General features: G+C 53.4%; 1 protein-coding gene across 1 annotated transcript; it reads right to left on the bottom strand.

Moving 5' to 3' along the window:
- Positions 1 to 3,972: 3,972 nt before the first annotated feature.
- Positions 3,973 to 14,850, bottom strand: LOC147412800 (serine/threonine-protein kinase PAK 3-like). Its single transcript, XM_086480995.1, has 4 exons — positions 14,748 to 14,850; positions 10,495 to 10,691; positions 5,632 to 5,769; positions 3,973 to 4,062 (listed from the first exon to the last, which is right to left on the bottom strand). The coding sequence occupies exons 1-4, from the start codon at positions 14,848 to 14,850 to the stop codon at positions 3,973 to 3,975; spliced, it is 528 nt and encodes a 175-aa protein (XP_086337121.1).
- Between the last annotated feature and the right edge of the window lie 302 nt (positions 14,851 to 15,152).

Here is a 15,152-nt window from a genome sequence, read left to right as displayed (position 1 = left end):
GGAGGTGTGGAAGGGGGACGTTGCAGGACTGGGATGCGGACCTGTGGGCTGGGGCAAGAGCACTGGGTGGCCTTTCTGGGCAGAGTGCCGGGGCTGTGGGACAAGAGGGGTGCTGGGCAAGGGCCTGCAGACGGGGAAGGGGAGGCAAGCCCCGAGAGCGGTGGGGACCCAGCGGCAGGAGGGCGACTCGGCAGGCGCAGCACGCGCCGGGGGACGTTTGGGCGCTGGCGACAGGGCTGCCTGTGCTGCTGGGGGCTGGCGCGGAGCACGCTCCTACCTGGCAGGTGTCGATGCCGCCCCGCGGATAGCCGGCACACAGGTTGTGGGGGTGGACGGCCCCTCTGTACCAGCGGCTGCTGTTGCAGAGCTTGACATCGATGAGGTGGACCTGGGCCTCCTGCAGGACAGCAGTCGATCCTGCAGCTGTGAGCACAGAAAGGAGTTCTCAGGAGCAGCCTTTCTGTTCCCACTTCTCCTCCCCTGTGTGGGCCAAGCCCTTCCCTAGGGCTCGCCTTTGCCCCTGCAGAGGCCTTGTGCCGGGCTTGCCCTTCCATCTCGCTTTGGCTAATGGCTCGGGCCCATCTCTCCGTGGCCGTACGTCCCCGCAGCCCGACTCTGGCTTTCGCCGCCGCCGCTGCCAAGAAGCCCGGCCCGCCTCCCCAGCGTGCCGAGCTTACCCTCGGCACACAAATATTCTTTGGGAACTCACATCTTGCCATGGTGGCACCCCAACCGCTGACGTAGCAGCTCGTCAGCTCTGACACTCTGAGCGAGGCGTCGGGCACGCAGGCCAGCTGTACGTAGTAGCCGCACTGGGCAGGCTGGTCCAGTTCCAGCAAGGCGATGTCGTTCCTTTCCGTGACGTTGTTGTAGTGTTCGTGAAGTATCAGGCGATAAATACTGCGCACTTGGGTCTCAGGGCCCAGCTGAGCCAAGTGGGTGGCCCCGATCACCACACGCCACATGGTGAGGTACCTGGAAGGCAGATGCAGAGAGGCCTCAGAGGGAGCGGAGCCACGTGCTGCAGCAGCCCCGCGGTTCCCTGCCTTCTGCTTCCCAAGGCAGGGAGGAAAGCGGCGCTGCGGAGGGTGCCACTGCCCTAGCATGCCTTGGGCACCAGGAACGTGGAGCTGGAGGCTGCTAGGAAGCGGTGGCACGAGCCCAGCCTTCTGCGGAGCAGTCTCTCAGCTGGGCTCGCCAGTGCCCCGGCACCGGGCATACTGCAAGGCAGCGGGATGGCAGGAGCTCGTGGGGCTGCGGAGGGGGCGCCTGCCGGTGCTGTGGGGATAGCCCCCTTCCCTGGCCCTCCTTACCTGGCCGCGTTGAAGCAGTGGGCTGCTGTCAGGACCCACTGCGGGCTGATGAGGGACCCTCCGCACACGTGGCCCCAGGGGCTCTGGATGCTGACGATCCAGGGCCAGGCCCCTGGCTGGGCACCCGTGCCACCCACGACGCGCGACATGCCGTAGCTAGCCGCCATGGGCCGGAGCCCGCAGCTCCCGCTGTAAGAAGAAACTCATGAGTGTGCTGCTGGACGGCTGTGCTGCTGTTGAGGCTGAAGGTCAGCCGTCTTCCCTCCCTCCAAGGGGCTGCATGGACGGCAGGGCCAGGGAACCCCGTGGCTGTGCCTCCAGCCCTCTGTCCGCTGTAGCCCCGTAAACGGGTTGTGCCAGCAGCCTGGGTGCTGGCAAGGAGCTGCGGCTCCCACAGGGGGTTTGGGAAGCTGTGGAGTGGCCACAGGGGCCACGCGGGCCCTCTCCAGTGAAGCCCATCGAGGGCTGCCCGAGCTCCCTCCCAGAGCCTCGGCCCACTTACCCACAGCTGTCCCACATGCCGTGCGCAGGCCGGCACACGGCCAGCAGGACGAGGAGGGCGAGCAATTTCATTGCTGCCAGCGGCACGTGTCAGCGTCAGCTGCAAGAAGGAGGTCTTGTTGCCTGCAGCGCAGCCGCCGACGTACTGCCCGCAGCAGTCTCGCTGCCTCTGATGGCCTTGGCCCCGGGGCTGATGTCACAGAGCCACCGTTATGGGCGTGGGGCACGGTGGCCTCTCAAGGGGGGGTGGAGGTGGGGGGTGTCAGCAACACGGGGGGTTTCCAAGCAGGAGGGGAGGCGGAAGCTGGGATCGGACAGCCCTGACAAACCCCTGCTGAACACTCTGCCTGCGGGATGAGGGTGTGCAGGCCCTGTGGCAGGCAGTGGCGCCTGCCTCCGAGCGCTGCCTGCTCACAGCCAGCAGGAAAAAAACCAGCGTGGCATCATGGCCTCTTTGGGAAGTTCACTGCCACCCTGCTCTCCACAGCTGTTTGCCACCAGGGCCTTCCCAAAACACGTACACCGGGGAAGAGCACCGCTACAGGCAGTATGCGCCTGTTTGAGGGTAGAAGAGCCGACCCGGTCTCAGCCGCGGTTGGCAAGCTGTGCGGGCAGCTCCGGGACCGCCCGGGCTCCAGAGGCGGCGGCTGCCTCTGGGGCCGCCCCCCGCAGCTCATGTACGGCAAGCAAAGGAAGTGTTTTATCCTTCTTTTTCTCTCTTTAGTGATGGAGTTTTTCCTTCCTTTGCTTTCCCAAGTCTGGCCCTGGTGTTTGGCTTTGGTTTTCGGCCTTGTTTTTCCCAAAATTTTCGTAGGATTGGCAAACCTTGAGTTTTCCCCAGATCCAGGGCCTAATGTTCTGTCTGATGGACCAAGTGGTCTGTCAGCAAGAGTTCCTTTCTCAAAGCTTGGTCCTGTTTTTTTCAGAATAAGGACAGCGGGCAGCTCCCTTCCACCCGCTCAGACGAGGGACACCCCCAGCGCCCCTACCCATGGCATTATCAGCACCCGCTGCTTAAGCAACCAGCTGTGCTGCCGTGGAGGCCAACAACCACATTCTCCCTGACCTCCGTGGCAGTAGCAGCAGTGCCTGTAGCCGATCCCTGAGCCTACGGCTGGGCTGGACAAATGACACACACAACGGGCAGCAGCAAAAGGGCCTGACTTTCCAAACACAACCTGCCACTATTGCCTCATGTTTGCAATGGGGTCACACCAGCCCCAAGTACCCGGGAGCCCTCAGCGCAAGCAGGGACTTCAGGTGACAGGCCCTGGGCTCTTGGAGCTTATGCACCAAAGGGAGGTGGCGACTCCCTCCCCAGGCCAAGCTCACCCATTCAGGGCTGGTCTGCTGCTGCTTGCCTCCACGAGCGCCTTCTTCCCGCCTGGCTCTGCGGATGCTGAGGCTGCTCTGGGCTCTGCGAGGGCTCTGCTGGGGCTCAGCACCAAGCAAGGCTGGGCCCGCTCTCACCTCACCTTTCTCTGGTAGCTTTGCATCAGACGAGCCCTTTCTGAGCACACGGACTGATCTTTCTGCTGTTTCAGCTCAGGGAGACTCTCACCCAGGCAAACAGATTGCAGTTAGTGACACAAACCACACTGTCAAGAACAAAACACTGCATGGTCACAGCTGAAAGCCTGTCTCTCCACAGGAGCTCTTGCCTGCCCCACCCCTCATTCACTGTTGGTTGCAAATGCAGGTTCACTTTCTTCCTCCTCTAGAAGGACCACGACTGGGCACATACCAGCGAGTATGTACTGAAAAGGCAGCGCAGTCGGCAGCTTAGGAATGCAGGAGACCCTTCTCCAATTCCAAACCATACCAGAATATAACAACCGTCAAAGGGACTTTCCGTCTCTAAGAAACAAGTGACAATTTAAAAGTGAATGTACAGCTTATTCACAGGGTGAGAAGGAAGAGACCCTTCCAACTCAGTTTGCTTTACCTTGGAAAGGGATGAGGCAGCAAAGCATTTTCGGTCGTTACCTCTCTGTCTTAAGCCGTCTTTCATCTTAAAAATAAAGGAAGGAGCCAAAAAGCAGGAAGAAGGCAAACCATAAATTTTTACTCGAGGAACTGGGTTGGGTTAGGGGTTAAGTTAGAGGTTTGGCTCTCACTCCTGCTCTGAGCTGGCGTGGGAGAAAGCCCCCCTGAAGCGCTAGCAGCTGCTGTTCTCAATCGCTTCCTTTGCTGCAATGATCACAGGCGTCAGGCTGGACAGAGGCTGGGCTTTCTTTAAAAATGGATGCTGCCCAAAGGAAAAAAAAGAAATGAACCATTACTTTCCAAACTCAGTTACTGACGGGCTCAAGCAGTGTTCTGCTGGTTACCAGGACTATGCAGAAATGGGACTGAGGGGAGCACCTGCACCTGCGCCTGCAAGTCCAGTCCCTTGCTATCCCAGGCCAACATGGCCCGTCATTCGATTAATCCATTTATCAAGGTGTCTTCAGCTTGCTGGCAATTTTGCCCTGCCAGTGCTCTGGGAATGCTGCTTGCTGTCCCAGGGCCTTGTTCCTCTCAGGAACCTCAAAATGCTCACTTAGGTTCCTGTTTGCTACAGACACGGGCTCTTTTAGTGGTCAGAAAAGAGGAGGGGCACAAGCCACTCCTCAAGGAACTCCAGTACCTCTAGGAAATGTTTATCCCAGCAATATTTAGGCCCATGTGTTCTTCTGAAGACCACTGAGGTCGAGAGAAGAGCAGGGAGACAAGTGACAGAACGCTGATGCACTCAGCTCTGGGTTGCAGGGACAGCAGTGTCTACCACCCCATGCCCTGCCCCTCCTGCGCTGGCTGGCACCTTCACAGCAGGCACAGCCAAGGGGCACACGGTGCCACTCCCTATCTGCCACAAAACCTAGCACCAAACCTGCAGCAGTTTTCATCTCCTCGACTAGGCCAGGCAACAGAAGGAGCTGTGACAAGTCCTTCTCAGCCGTCCCCGTTTCGATGGCAGAAACCTCTACAAGTGGGGCTCAGCGGCAGAAACCTCTACAAGTGGCGCAGGAGGGACAAGCCGGGGCCCCTCTGATGCTCACAGGGAGAACCCGCAGCCCCTTCCTTCCCACCGCCAAACCTCTGTCCGCTTGGCTGGGACTGACTTCACTGCGTTCCTCCCTGCTCATCTCTCGGCATACACCAGTCCCCAACACCATTGCAGGCCTCTGCACCTGCTATCGTTCCACTGCAGTTATTTTGCCACCCTGTAAAACTGAACTTCCTACCAAAACACAAAAGAGGGCCACGAAAATGACCAGAGGGATGGAACACCTGCCCTGTGAGCACAAGCTGAGCGAGTTGGGGTTGTTCAGCCTGCAGAAGAGAAGGCTCCGGGAAGACCTTCTAGCACCCTTCCACTGCTTAAAGGGGGCCTAGAAGAAAGACAGGGACAGACTTTTTAGCAGGGTCTGTCGCAATAGGAAAAGGGGTAACGGTTTTAAACTAAAGAGGCCAGATTCGGACTAGATATAAGGAAGAAATCTTTTACGCTGAGGGTGCTGAAACACAGGCACAGGCTGCCCAGAGAGGTGGCAGAAGCCCCATCCCTGGAGACATTCAAGGTCAGGCTGGATGCGGCTCCGAGCAACCTGATGCAGCTAAAGATGTCCCTGCTCACTGCAGGGGGGCTGGACTAGATGGCCTCTAATGGTCCCTTCCAGCCCAAACCACTGTAGGATTCCACTGGTTTTTCATCTGAAAAGCACCGAGAGTGGAGACTAACACGAGGGGGCTCCATCTGATGCCTTCGAGCTCAGCTGATGAGAAAACCAGGACACAGCGCAGCTGTTTCACCTGCAGCCGCTTTGCGTTTTACCTGCAGAAGGTCCTGGGCAGACCCTCGCCTGCCCACGTCCACCTCCAGGCAGCAGCTCCAAAAGGCCCGATACTCAGCGGACAGTTGCTCGGGGTTCTGCAGCTCTGGTGTCCCGTTGGTCGCTCTCAGATCCATCGCCTAGAGTGACAAGAAACACGAGACTCCACCTGTTTCATTCTTACCCAGAACTGCTCACAGAGAGCCCATTTTTTAAGGTCCAGCCTCCAGTGCCAGTTTCCTCCCTGGCAGAGGGTTAGAGATGATTTTTCTCTACCTACAAAAAACCTCTGATGCAGCCACAGCTACTCCAACATCAACGGGATCTTGCCGTGACAGCTGATTGCAGTGGCTGACCTAGTTAGGAGGAACTCCATCAGCAAAAGCACATTTGGCTTCTCTGTGCATCGACACCAGCTTTCCTGGCTATTTTAAAGAGTCAACTTGGTCCAGCTGTATTATTTCAAAGGATTCGGACATAAAATGCATCCCTGCAGTGCTCACGGCTCCCTAAAGTACAGCTTCCTTAAAAGACAGGTAGTCCAGATTTTCGCTCTGTTCTAGATAAAAATGGTAACTAGAGGGAAAACAAGTAGATCCATCAGCTTATTCCTTGGATAAACAGAAACATTTGGAACCTCATTTTCAACACAGACATGTTAGCTGCGTGCACAAATATATTATGAAGAAAACACATAACTGGGCAGACAGGAGCCACCCGCAACTCTGTCTTTCAGCAGTCTCCAAATTCCAGATCAGCAAGTCTTCCTGACAGACCTCATGCCGAGGAATTGGAACGTAATTTTTAAAACATCAGGCAAGCATTATCCAGGGAGGTTCACTTGGAACCAAGGTCTAACACGCTGAGAAGCTGGACAGATGAGTTCATTCTGCTTTTGTAAGATGTTCTTCAGAACGGCAAGACAAATGTTTTGAACTGTTTGAACCTAAACTTGCAGAATATGTCCCAAATATACAGCAATAATAATAGCAATAGGCCCGGGAGTCTTCCATACAAATGTCCGCCATGACAAGAACAGCTCTGCGCTACTGGCATTTAAAGAGACGGTGGCCAAAGGGACTTTGCTCTTATCCTCTTAAAGGTAGAGGAAAATTTCCAGGCTTAAAAAGGCAAATGAACTATCCTAGAGGAAAAACAATAAAAGGAAGTTTCTCTACTTTTCCCACAAGAGAAGTGTCACAAAATCAGCCTTGTCCCATCCATCTGCAGCTGACCTCAGGCACCGGGCACAGCGGTGAGCCGGAGCGCCTGTCCTTACTGCATTTAAATTGTGCTGCCCCAGGGACGTCCCTTCTCCTGCAGTAAAGGAACACAGCACCCACGCCAGCCTTGGGAATTTTATTCCGGCTCCATTCGCCTGGCTGTGAAACAGGAGTGCCGGGACAAATGGAGCTCTTTCAGCTGCTCCTTTCTTCACAGAACACCAATCATGAGAGTCATCTTTAGCTGGGTACTGCACCTTTCCAATAGTTCTACGACCACAGCAAAAGCTCTAGGGGAAGCTCAAGTACCTTCTTGTCACGTCTCTTTTGCTTTCCTGTGATCCAGCTGGCAGAGACAAGCAAGTGCAGTCCAAAGGAAATGAGTGTTTGCAGTAGCTGCAAAGGGGCAAGAAGCTCCTCAATTTCTTTAATGTACCCAGAAACAAGAAGGGATTTGGCATACAGCTGCAGCTGCAGTCTCTGAAAATGATACCCTCAAGTTATCCAGGGCACCCAGATACATGACAGAAGAACACACAGATGACTTAGCAGCCTGAAACTGTAGAAGATCCGCAGCATTTGGAAAACATGCTCTAGTTTTGAAGAAAACTGAGGCACTCTGGTTCACAAATGAAAAAGCAAACAGAAATGCCTAGGATTTGGTTTCTTGGGTATTTTTAAAACTGAAACTGGGGAGGTCCAAGCAGCGTTTCAAAGGACATTTATCGCACCAATATTTGTCCCTCAGGCCCCAGGCATATGCCTGGTGGAAGGAAATCCCAGTGAGAGAAAACAAACACCGTCACAGAAATATCCAGGCCACTCTTGGCTGGAAAATGGTTCATTCCTGTGAGTTCTGCGTCGGCTGGAAAGAACGTGAGCAAAGGGGATGCGTTTGCTCTACACGTGGAAAACAACAATCGTATCTACATTCAGACTGGTGTTAACTCTTTGATCAATGATCCTTTAACGCCCTTAGAGTACATTTAGGTATTTCAACTCCTGTCAGGAACGGAAGCTGCTGTGTGCCTTGCACTGTTAAAACAAGCATTCCCAAAAATGTGAAAGAACATCCTTTGGTTTCCAGGCTTCGCAGAACTCCCTGGATGGGGTCTAAATGTGAATATTAAACCTAACAGCTACTGTGTGCCGTCAGCTACAAACCTGGCCTGTAAACACAGGTCTTGCTTATCAGCTCTCCTGTTTGGATGCAGCTGAGAGCTCTCGCTGCACTCTGGGATTCCACACACAACAGCAGAAGGATCCTGTCCCTGCTGGGGATGATTCACTTTCACAAAACCAGCTGGGAACTGGGGAACTTCAGGCGGTCCATCACAAGCTGTTCACTGTTCCCAGCTCAGGGGCAACAGGCTCTGCCCAAGAGCCCAGGAAGTGAACACAGATGGGACCAAGTCCAGGTGCCTGATTTTAACCTCCTGCAGTTTTACTCAGGCACCTGAAGACACCGTGAAGCTCTGAGTGCTCAAGCTGATCTCACCTCCCGCAGCAGACGAGGCATGTAGGGAGAAAAAGAGCATCTCCAATAATCTGGGCAAGGGCAGGAATGGCTGAATGTGAATTTGATCAGAGAGAAAAAATCCAGTTCCCTGCCTCACAGTTGACCTGAGGCTTCTCCAGGAGCCCTAAGCAACCTTTGAGGTTAAGGAAGCTGGGAATTTTCAGCCTCCAAACCAGGGACACAGGCCTACCGCCACCCTGCCAGCTGCGGTGCACTCAGCTTACTCAGCATCAGGCTGAACCCAAACCTCTTTACTTCTTCTCCCCCCTCAGGAGGTGGCACAGTGCACACCGCTCCTCCTGTGTGCGCTGGAACCAACAACCCCGGGCACCTACCAAACCAAAACTAGCCTTCCAAGTAAACTCAGGAATCTTTGTTCAAGCAGAGCGGAGGACTGACACTGGTGTAGTTGTTGTATTCCTTTCTTAAGTAGCCTGCCTGGGGGTATGTCCTGACCCTTCTGCTGTTTCTTCTCTCGGCCTGCAGCACACACACTGGGTGCCATAGACCAGAGAGAGCACAGCCTTACTGCTATGGGAAAAGCTACACGTCATGCTCGATTTCAATTCCAGCCTCAACACAAACGATCTATCTATACACACGGTCACAATTCATTTCCTCATACATTCCTGCATCCCTATCAGGAATTAACTGTGCAGCACCTAACTTTGTTCCAGCTACCAGTCCTGAGGTTTTATCTTGGTATACACGCCTTCACTCTCACACACTCCTTTGGGATAAGAGCTGGTCATTTCATTTTAAGGAATGAGGCTGAATCGGAAAACCTCAAAACATTAAAAATACATGAGTTTCCTCCAAGTTTCAGTGCTAAAACCCATTTTTAGAAAGTCATTTGCTAATGAGTAATTATGGCATTTCTACAAGCAGCGACACTTCCTGAAAGGCTCAGGTAAGCCATCGGCACCGACCCGAGTTTGAAAAGACTTCTCTGCCTGCAGACACAGCCGGAATGCTTTTCAGAAAATTCCCCAACTGGAGAAACTTGCCGCTGAAAAATCGCTGTCACTCAGAGATAGAGCTCAAAGAGATTTCAAAATGCATACAAGGTATTTCAAGCCCAGTTGAAGGCAGAGATGGCACATCTCTGACCTGGCTACAAGTCACGTCTCTTTGGAAGTCTTCCCCTTGACTTCCCCAAAGCTACAGGAGATGCTGCTGTGCTGCAGTGACAGCTTGAGAAGCGGGCCATGGGGGAACTGGTTCCAGCTGATGCGGCTGGGTTTTTGCCTCACGGGGGACTAACGGGATAGATTTGAAAGACACTGGTATCCGATTTTATGTGCACCTTACCCTGTCACGGTTTGAGGCTGGGCCGGCTACTAACGAATGACAGACGCTCTCTACTAACCCCTCTCCTCTCCCAAAAGGGAAAAGGAGAGAGAACAAGGGAGAGAGAGTTTACGGTTTGGAAAAGAAAACTAAAACAGCTTTAATGGAACAATAACAATAAAAGAAAAGATAAGAATAAGAATAAGGAAAAAATGAAATATATACAGTATGTACAAATATATACAAAACCAATACCAAACCCAACTCCCCCCCCACCCTGATGACAATACGTCACCACCACACCGCAGGGCTGGCACTGGGACAGTCCCAGGCTGGACTCGGCAGCAGACAGGGACGGGATGCAGGAGCTGGACTCAGGCACTGGATTCAGGGATGCACGGATCAGTCCTCCTCAGATGTCGGCCATCGAAGAAGAGCGAAGGGGAGCGAAGGGGCGAGACCCTCGTGATCTCTCAGCTTTATACTGAATATGACGTCTATGGGATGGAATACTCTGTTGGTCAGGTTTGGGTCACCTGTCCAGTTCGCTCCTCCCTGTAGGTGCGACCCTTTTCACTCCTGGCACCCCAACACGCAGTACAAGATTTAGCAGTGACCTTGGTCGCCATAAGAACAAGTATAAGCAAGGGCCTCTCTGCATCCCATTCCTTGGTACGAACTATAAACATCAGGCCTTATCACTGCTAGGAGCAGTCACTGTCTGGAAAAACAGGCTGCTATTTCAGAAAGTGCTGGTAGTTAGAGGAGACTTAACTGAAAAGTTAAAGCACTAAAACAGAATTAGTTCTGATTTAGCCCAAACCAGGACATACCCTGAGAGGTTCTTCCTCAAGAGAAGGAGGCTGTCCTTCCGCCATCTCTGTTGCCACGACCCCAAGAGACCAGATGTCCACCTTGGGGCCGTAGGCTTCTTTCGTCACCACGTCTGGTGCCAGCCAGTCGGGAGACCCGACCACTGTGCTCCATCGACTCTGCTCAGGGCTGAGCCGAGCACAGACGCCAAAAGCAGCTGAGGAGAAAAACAAGTGGTGTTAAAGGCAGCGCGAATTAGGAAAGCGAGCAAAAGAAATGCCCACTCAATGCCCGAGAACACGTTGTGGAATCTATCTGGAAAAGCGGCCGTGCTCTGTTTGCTCAGTGCTGTAGCTTGCAGCACTTGCTTTGAATGAAGGAAATCCAGGGCTTGCAGGCACTGAGAGGTAAAAAGGAAACATGAGGGTAAAAATTAATGACCTGATTTCATCACTCAAGAAGGAAATGCCTCTAAAACAATTAATTTCCAGATGAATTGTGAGCAATGCCTGAATACTGCGCTGTCAAGAGGAATAGCTTGCTGCTTCAACACTATTAAAGTAACAACTTTCCAAAGGAAGGCATATCAGGTTTGGGAAGAGAAATGTCCGTTACTGTCACAGACTAGCCCCTGAAAGCACAGGCAGGATGGCTGCTGCCGCAATCAGTGTGCTATCTCCATTAATATGACAAAGTCCTGTTTGCAAGAAATGAGAAAGTCCCTTCCTTTGGTGTGAACTGGATCTCTGTTGGGTGGGTGACTTTATTGTCAGGCTCTACAGCAGATTTGGAAATAGCATATTAGTCATTTTTCAGGAGCAAAGACCATTTTGGGTGGAATGCTATCCTTTTAAGCTGAGGACTCTGACAAATGAGTCTCTCCTTTACCTTGCTGTTCTTTTAAAATTCTGCCACCAGCATGTTTGCTTTTACAGGCAAGGAATGCAGTACAGACATGCTCCAGGCACGTCTTTAAAGAGGAAAAGTTGAGAAGAGTCAAACTAAACAAAAAAAATTTAAAAAAATGTAATGCAATAACGGTGTTTAAGAGTGTAAGCACAGAGTACAGAAAGTGCAGTGACACTGGTAGCAGTTCACTTAAGATGCCCTTTCTTCTCCATATCATAAAGCAAGGCAGAAACAAAGCTCTCAAGATGAAATCCCTCCTGTTCTTGCCATCTGTTCACCAGTACCATCCTGTCCAAGTGTCTTGGTTTGAAAGACAGGTGTCTGCGGAGGAAGGCAGGAGCCTCCCTTGAAATGGAAAGTGCAACCCCCTTCCCTCCAAATTATTATAATTTTGAAATTAACGGGCCTTCAGGCAAAGATGTGAGGAATGGGAATAACAGTTCTTTACTAATATATATATATATATCTATCTATCTATATCTAACACAAGGCAGGGAAAAACAAACAACCCATTGGTTTACACTGACAGAGTCAGAAATACAACCTGACCCCCTGTTAGGGTGGCAGTAGCAGTCCGATAAGATGCTGGCTGCAGTCCTCCTGAAGCGATGGGTGTAGTTGTGTTGAAGCAGCGATCAGGTAAAAGGGTCTGGTCTTCCTCCGAAGGTCCAGTGGTAGGTAGGTAGCTCCTGTCCTCTGGAACTCCAGTGGGGGGAAAAACTCCTCTGGGAATCCAGTGGAAGAAAGGCTGCTAGGGTGTTCGAAATCTCTGTTTTTATTTGGCATGGACTGCTTGGCTCCTTCCCCCCCGGGCGGAGCATCTCACAATGGGAATGGGAGTCTTGAGGCAGTTCCTTGATGGGCCATTAACAGGAGATAGCCCAGGAGCGAGTTATCGATGGGTCAGGCGATAAGGCATTGTTGTGCCCATGAACAGGAGATAGTCCAGAGGGGGGAGGCAGGGAGCACCGCCCCACCTGGTCTCAACAGCTCCTCAAGATGGTAATAGAATTTTTTTTTTTTTCCTTTTAGCACATTTTACACTGTAACCTAGGACACCAAGGGAAAGGAAGCACACGCGGGATCCCTTACCTCCCTACAGACAGCTGCCATCTGCCCTTCCTCCATACAAAACTGGGTAACATCTTCGGTTAAAGCGCCTCCGGCCATGTATTCCATCACCACCCGGAGCTCATCACTGACCAGGTAGCTGAAAAAAGAAAACAAGGGCACGGAGATGAACAGGCACAGCTAAACGACCTCATGGAAAAGACTGCCGGTGATAGAGGGCCACATAGAAAATATATTTTATAACCCAAGATATATCGAAAATATTAATAGGGAGCTACATAGAAAAACAAAGCTAAAACTATTAAAACTTGCATCCTAGAACTAACATGCATGGAAGTAAGCAATTGGTCACTAACCCCTGCAAATTGCTTGAGAAAGAAGCTGATAAGGGAAACAGAAAAGACAGAAACAAGGACCTAATTCATGGCTCAAAGGCGTCAAAGGCAGGAGGAGAGAAGAGCTAAGGAGGGCTAGCTAACACCCATCTCTAACCAAGAACAAAAAGGAGATAGCCAGGTGTGCACCCAGGGACAGACCAGGCTGAAACCAGTCTGGTACTGCAAGCTCAGCCAAATTAGAGATTCCAGGGGAGAGGGGAGGAGTGCAGAGTGAGGAAGACCTACGGCCTTCATCCCTGAAGACCCCTGCCCAGGACCACCAGGAGGAACTGCGCAAGCGCCCTGAGGAAAAGCCCGAGGCGGAGCTTATGGAAATGACAAGTGACAGGAAGGAATGGCCTTTTTGGGGACAGGTCATGACTATGTCTAGGCGTTTCAAAATAGGTGAGGTTTTAACTGGAGAAATACTGGAGAAGCGGCCCCAGTGGGGATGGACGTTTGTGGTGGAGCGATCCCCCGTGCATCTGCGCTCAATAAACATACCTACTGTGTAACCTTTCGGGTTGTAAAGTCTTTTCCGCACGTTAAGGGTGTCACAGGCCTGGGGGACACAGGATCACCCGGGGGGGGTGTGGGGTGGTGGCGTGTATGACAGGGCCTGGGGACACAGGATCACCCAGGTGGGGGGGGGGGGGACATCAAGTGGCAGGGCGAGCATGAGGGGCACAACAACCGAGGTGGGGGTGCCCCCCCACCACACACCACTGTCCCAGTTGTGGGACCCCACGGTCACCCCACCATCTCCACCCCTCCTCCTGCACCACACACAGCCCTGAGGGGCTTGGTCCAGCTGTGATCCCAGCACCAGAGGGCAGCCATCACCCCTTTAAACAGCTCTCCCATTCCCCCAAGCGCCTCAACCCCGCCCCCAAAGCAGGGGGGGACCCCCCGACGCCCCTCAGATTGGCAGCGCAGTCACAGACCAGAGCCAAAGCTTTCCCTCCTCACTGAGTTATTAACCAGAAATGTTAAAAAAAACAATAAAAACAGACAAGACATGGGGGCACAGGGGCACTTCCCCCCCCCCCCAGCATGTGGTGCTTTGGCAGCAGCCACTCTGGGGTGGGGGTGAAGCCCCGCCTGCCCCCCCAAAGGTAACCAACGGGGTGGCAAAACACCACCACAACAAGGAACTCCTCAAATAGTCAGTGACCGGTAAAAGGGGCACATCCCAGCCCCACCCCCTGCAGCCCCCCCTGGCTGCAAAGGAGGTTTAAGTGCTTTTCAGTAACAGTTCTGCCCATTAAGTTCTGCTGAGGGGGGATCGCAGCCCTCGGAGAGGGGGAGTCCCCACCTTCCCTGGGGACACCCAGCCTCCCAGAGAGGGTCTGCCCAGCTCCATGGCACCCCCCAGGGCTCGGGGGGGTGGTGGTGGGGGATGTGCTGCAGCCCCGTGGCTTTCCCAAAGCTGGCACAGCCACCCCCCACCCAGCCCAGGGTGCAAGGGGAAGGGGGGCACTGGCTTGGGGGGCTGCCCCACAGCCCCCGAGCCCCATCCCTGATGCTGGGGAGGGGAGGTAGCCTGACCCCCACTCCCAGAGGAAGGTTCAACCTGGCAGGGATTGAGCCCCCCTAGGCAATCCCCGCCCACATGCTACAGCCCCCAGCCACCATTTGGTGTAAAACCTAAAGCCTGTTTAGTGGAAAAAAGGGGTAAAACCCCACAAGCATGGCCCCCCTCCCCCCCTCCCCCCACCCCGCAGCTGCTGAGGGAGGTGATGCTGGGCAGGGCACCCAGCACAGAGCTCTGTGTGTGTGTGTGTGTGTCTGTGTGTGGGGGCCACCAGGTTTTGGGCTGGGCGACGGTGAGCGCTGGCTGCCCCGGGGGGGGGGAGGGCAGGGGGCTGCGGGGGTCCCTCAGAAGTTCTTGAGGCGGCTGTAGAGCTCCCGCTTGCTGCGCTCGCCCGCCCCGCTGTGCCTCTTCCGGCGGAACTTGCGCAGGTCCTCCTTGAAGTCCTCGTGGTGCATGGGCCGGTAGTCCTGGGGCTCGCAGTGCATCTGGGCACCCACCGCAGTGAGCCAGACCCTAAGGCTAAAGCTATTAATGAGGCCATTATTCAAAGCGAGTATCTTTCCCCTTGTCTTGGTTTGAAAAGACAGGTGTCTGCGGAGGAAGGCAGGAGCCTCCCTTGAAATGGAAAGTGCAACCCCCTTCCCTCCAAATTATTATAATTTTGAAATTAACGGGCCTTCAGGCAAAGATATGGGGAATAGGAATAACAGTTCTTTACTAATATATATATATATATATATAACACAAGGCAGGGAAAAAACAAACAACCCACTGGTTTACACTGACA

This window comes from Leptosomus discolor, unplaced genomic scaffold (assembly GCF_034619465.1).
Source record: "Leptosomus discolor isolate bLepDis1 unplaced genomic scaffold, bLepDis1.hap2 HAP2_SCAFFOLD_27, whole genome shotgun sequence".
Classification (NCBI taxonomy): Eukaryota; Metazoa; Chordata; class Aves; order Leptosomiformes; family Leptosomidae; genus Leptosomus; species Leptosomus discolor.
The sequence above is the reverse complement of the archived record's forward strand: the minus strand, read 5'-3'. Positions and strand labels throughout refer to the sequence as shown.

Coding starts and splice junctions, on each gene's coding strand:
- LOC147412800 (XM_086480995.1), bottom strand. CDS start 14,850: ATGCACTGCGAGCCCCAGGACTACCGGCCCATGCACCACGAGGACTTC. Junction 10,692..14,747: donor CAGCGGGGCGGGCGAGCGCA/GCAAGCGGGAGC, acceptor TTTTCTCCTCAG/CTGCTTTTGGCGTCTGTGCT. Junction 5,770..10,494: donor TTGAGGAAGAACCTCTCAGG/GTATGTCCTGGT, acceptor TTGTCACTCTAG/GCGATGGATCTGAGAGCGAC.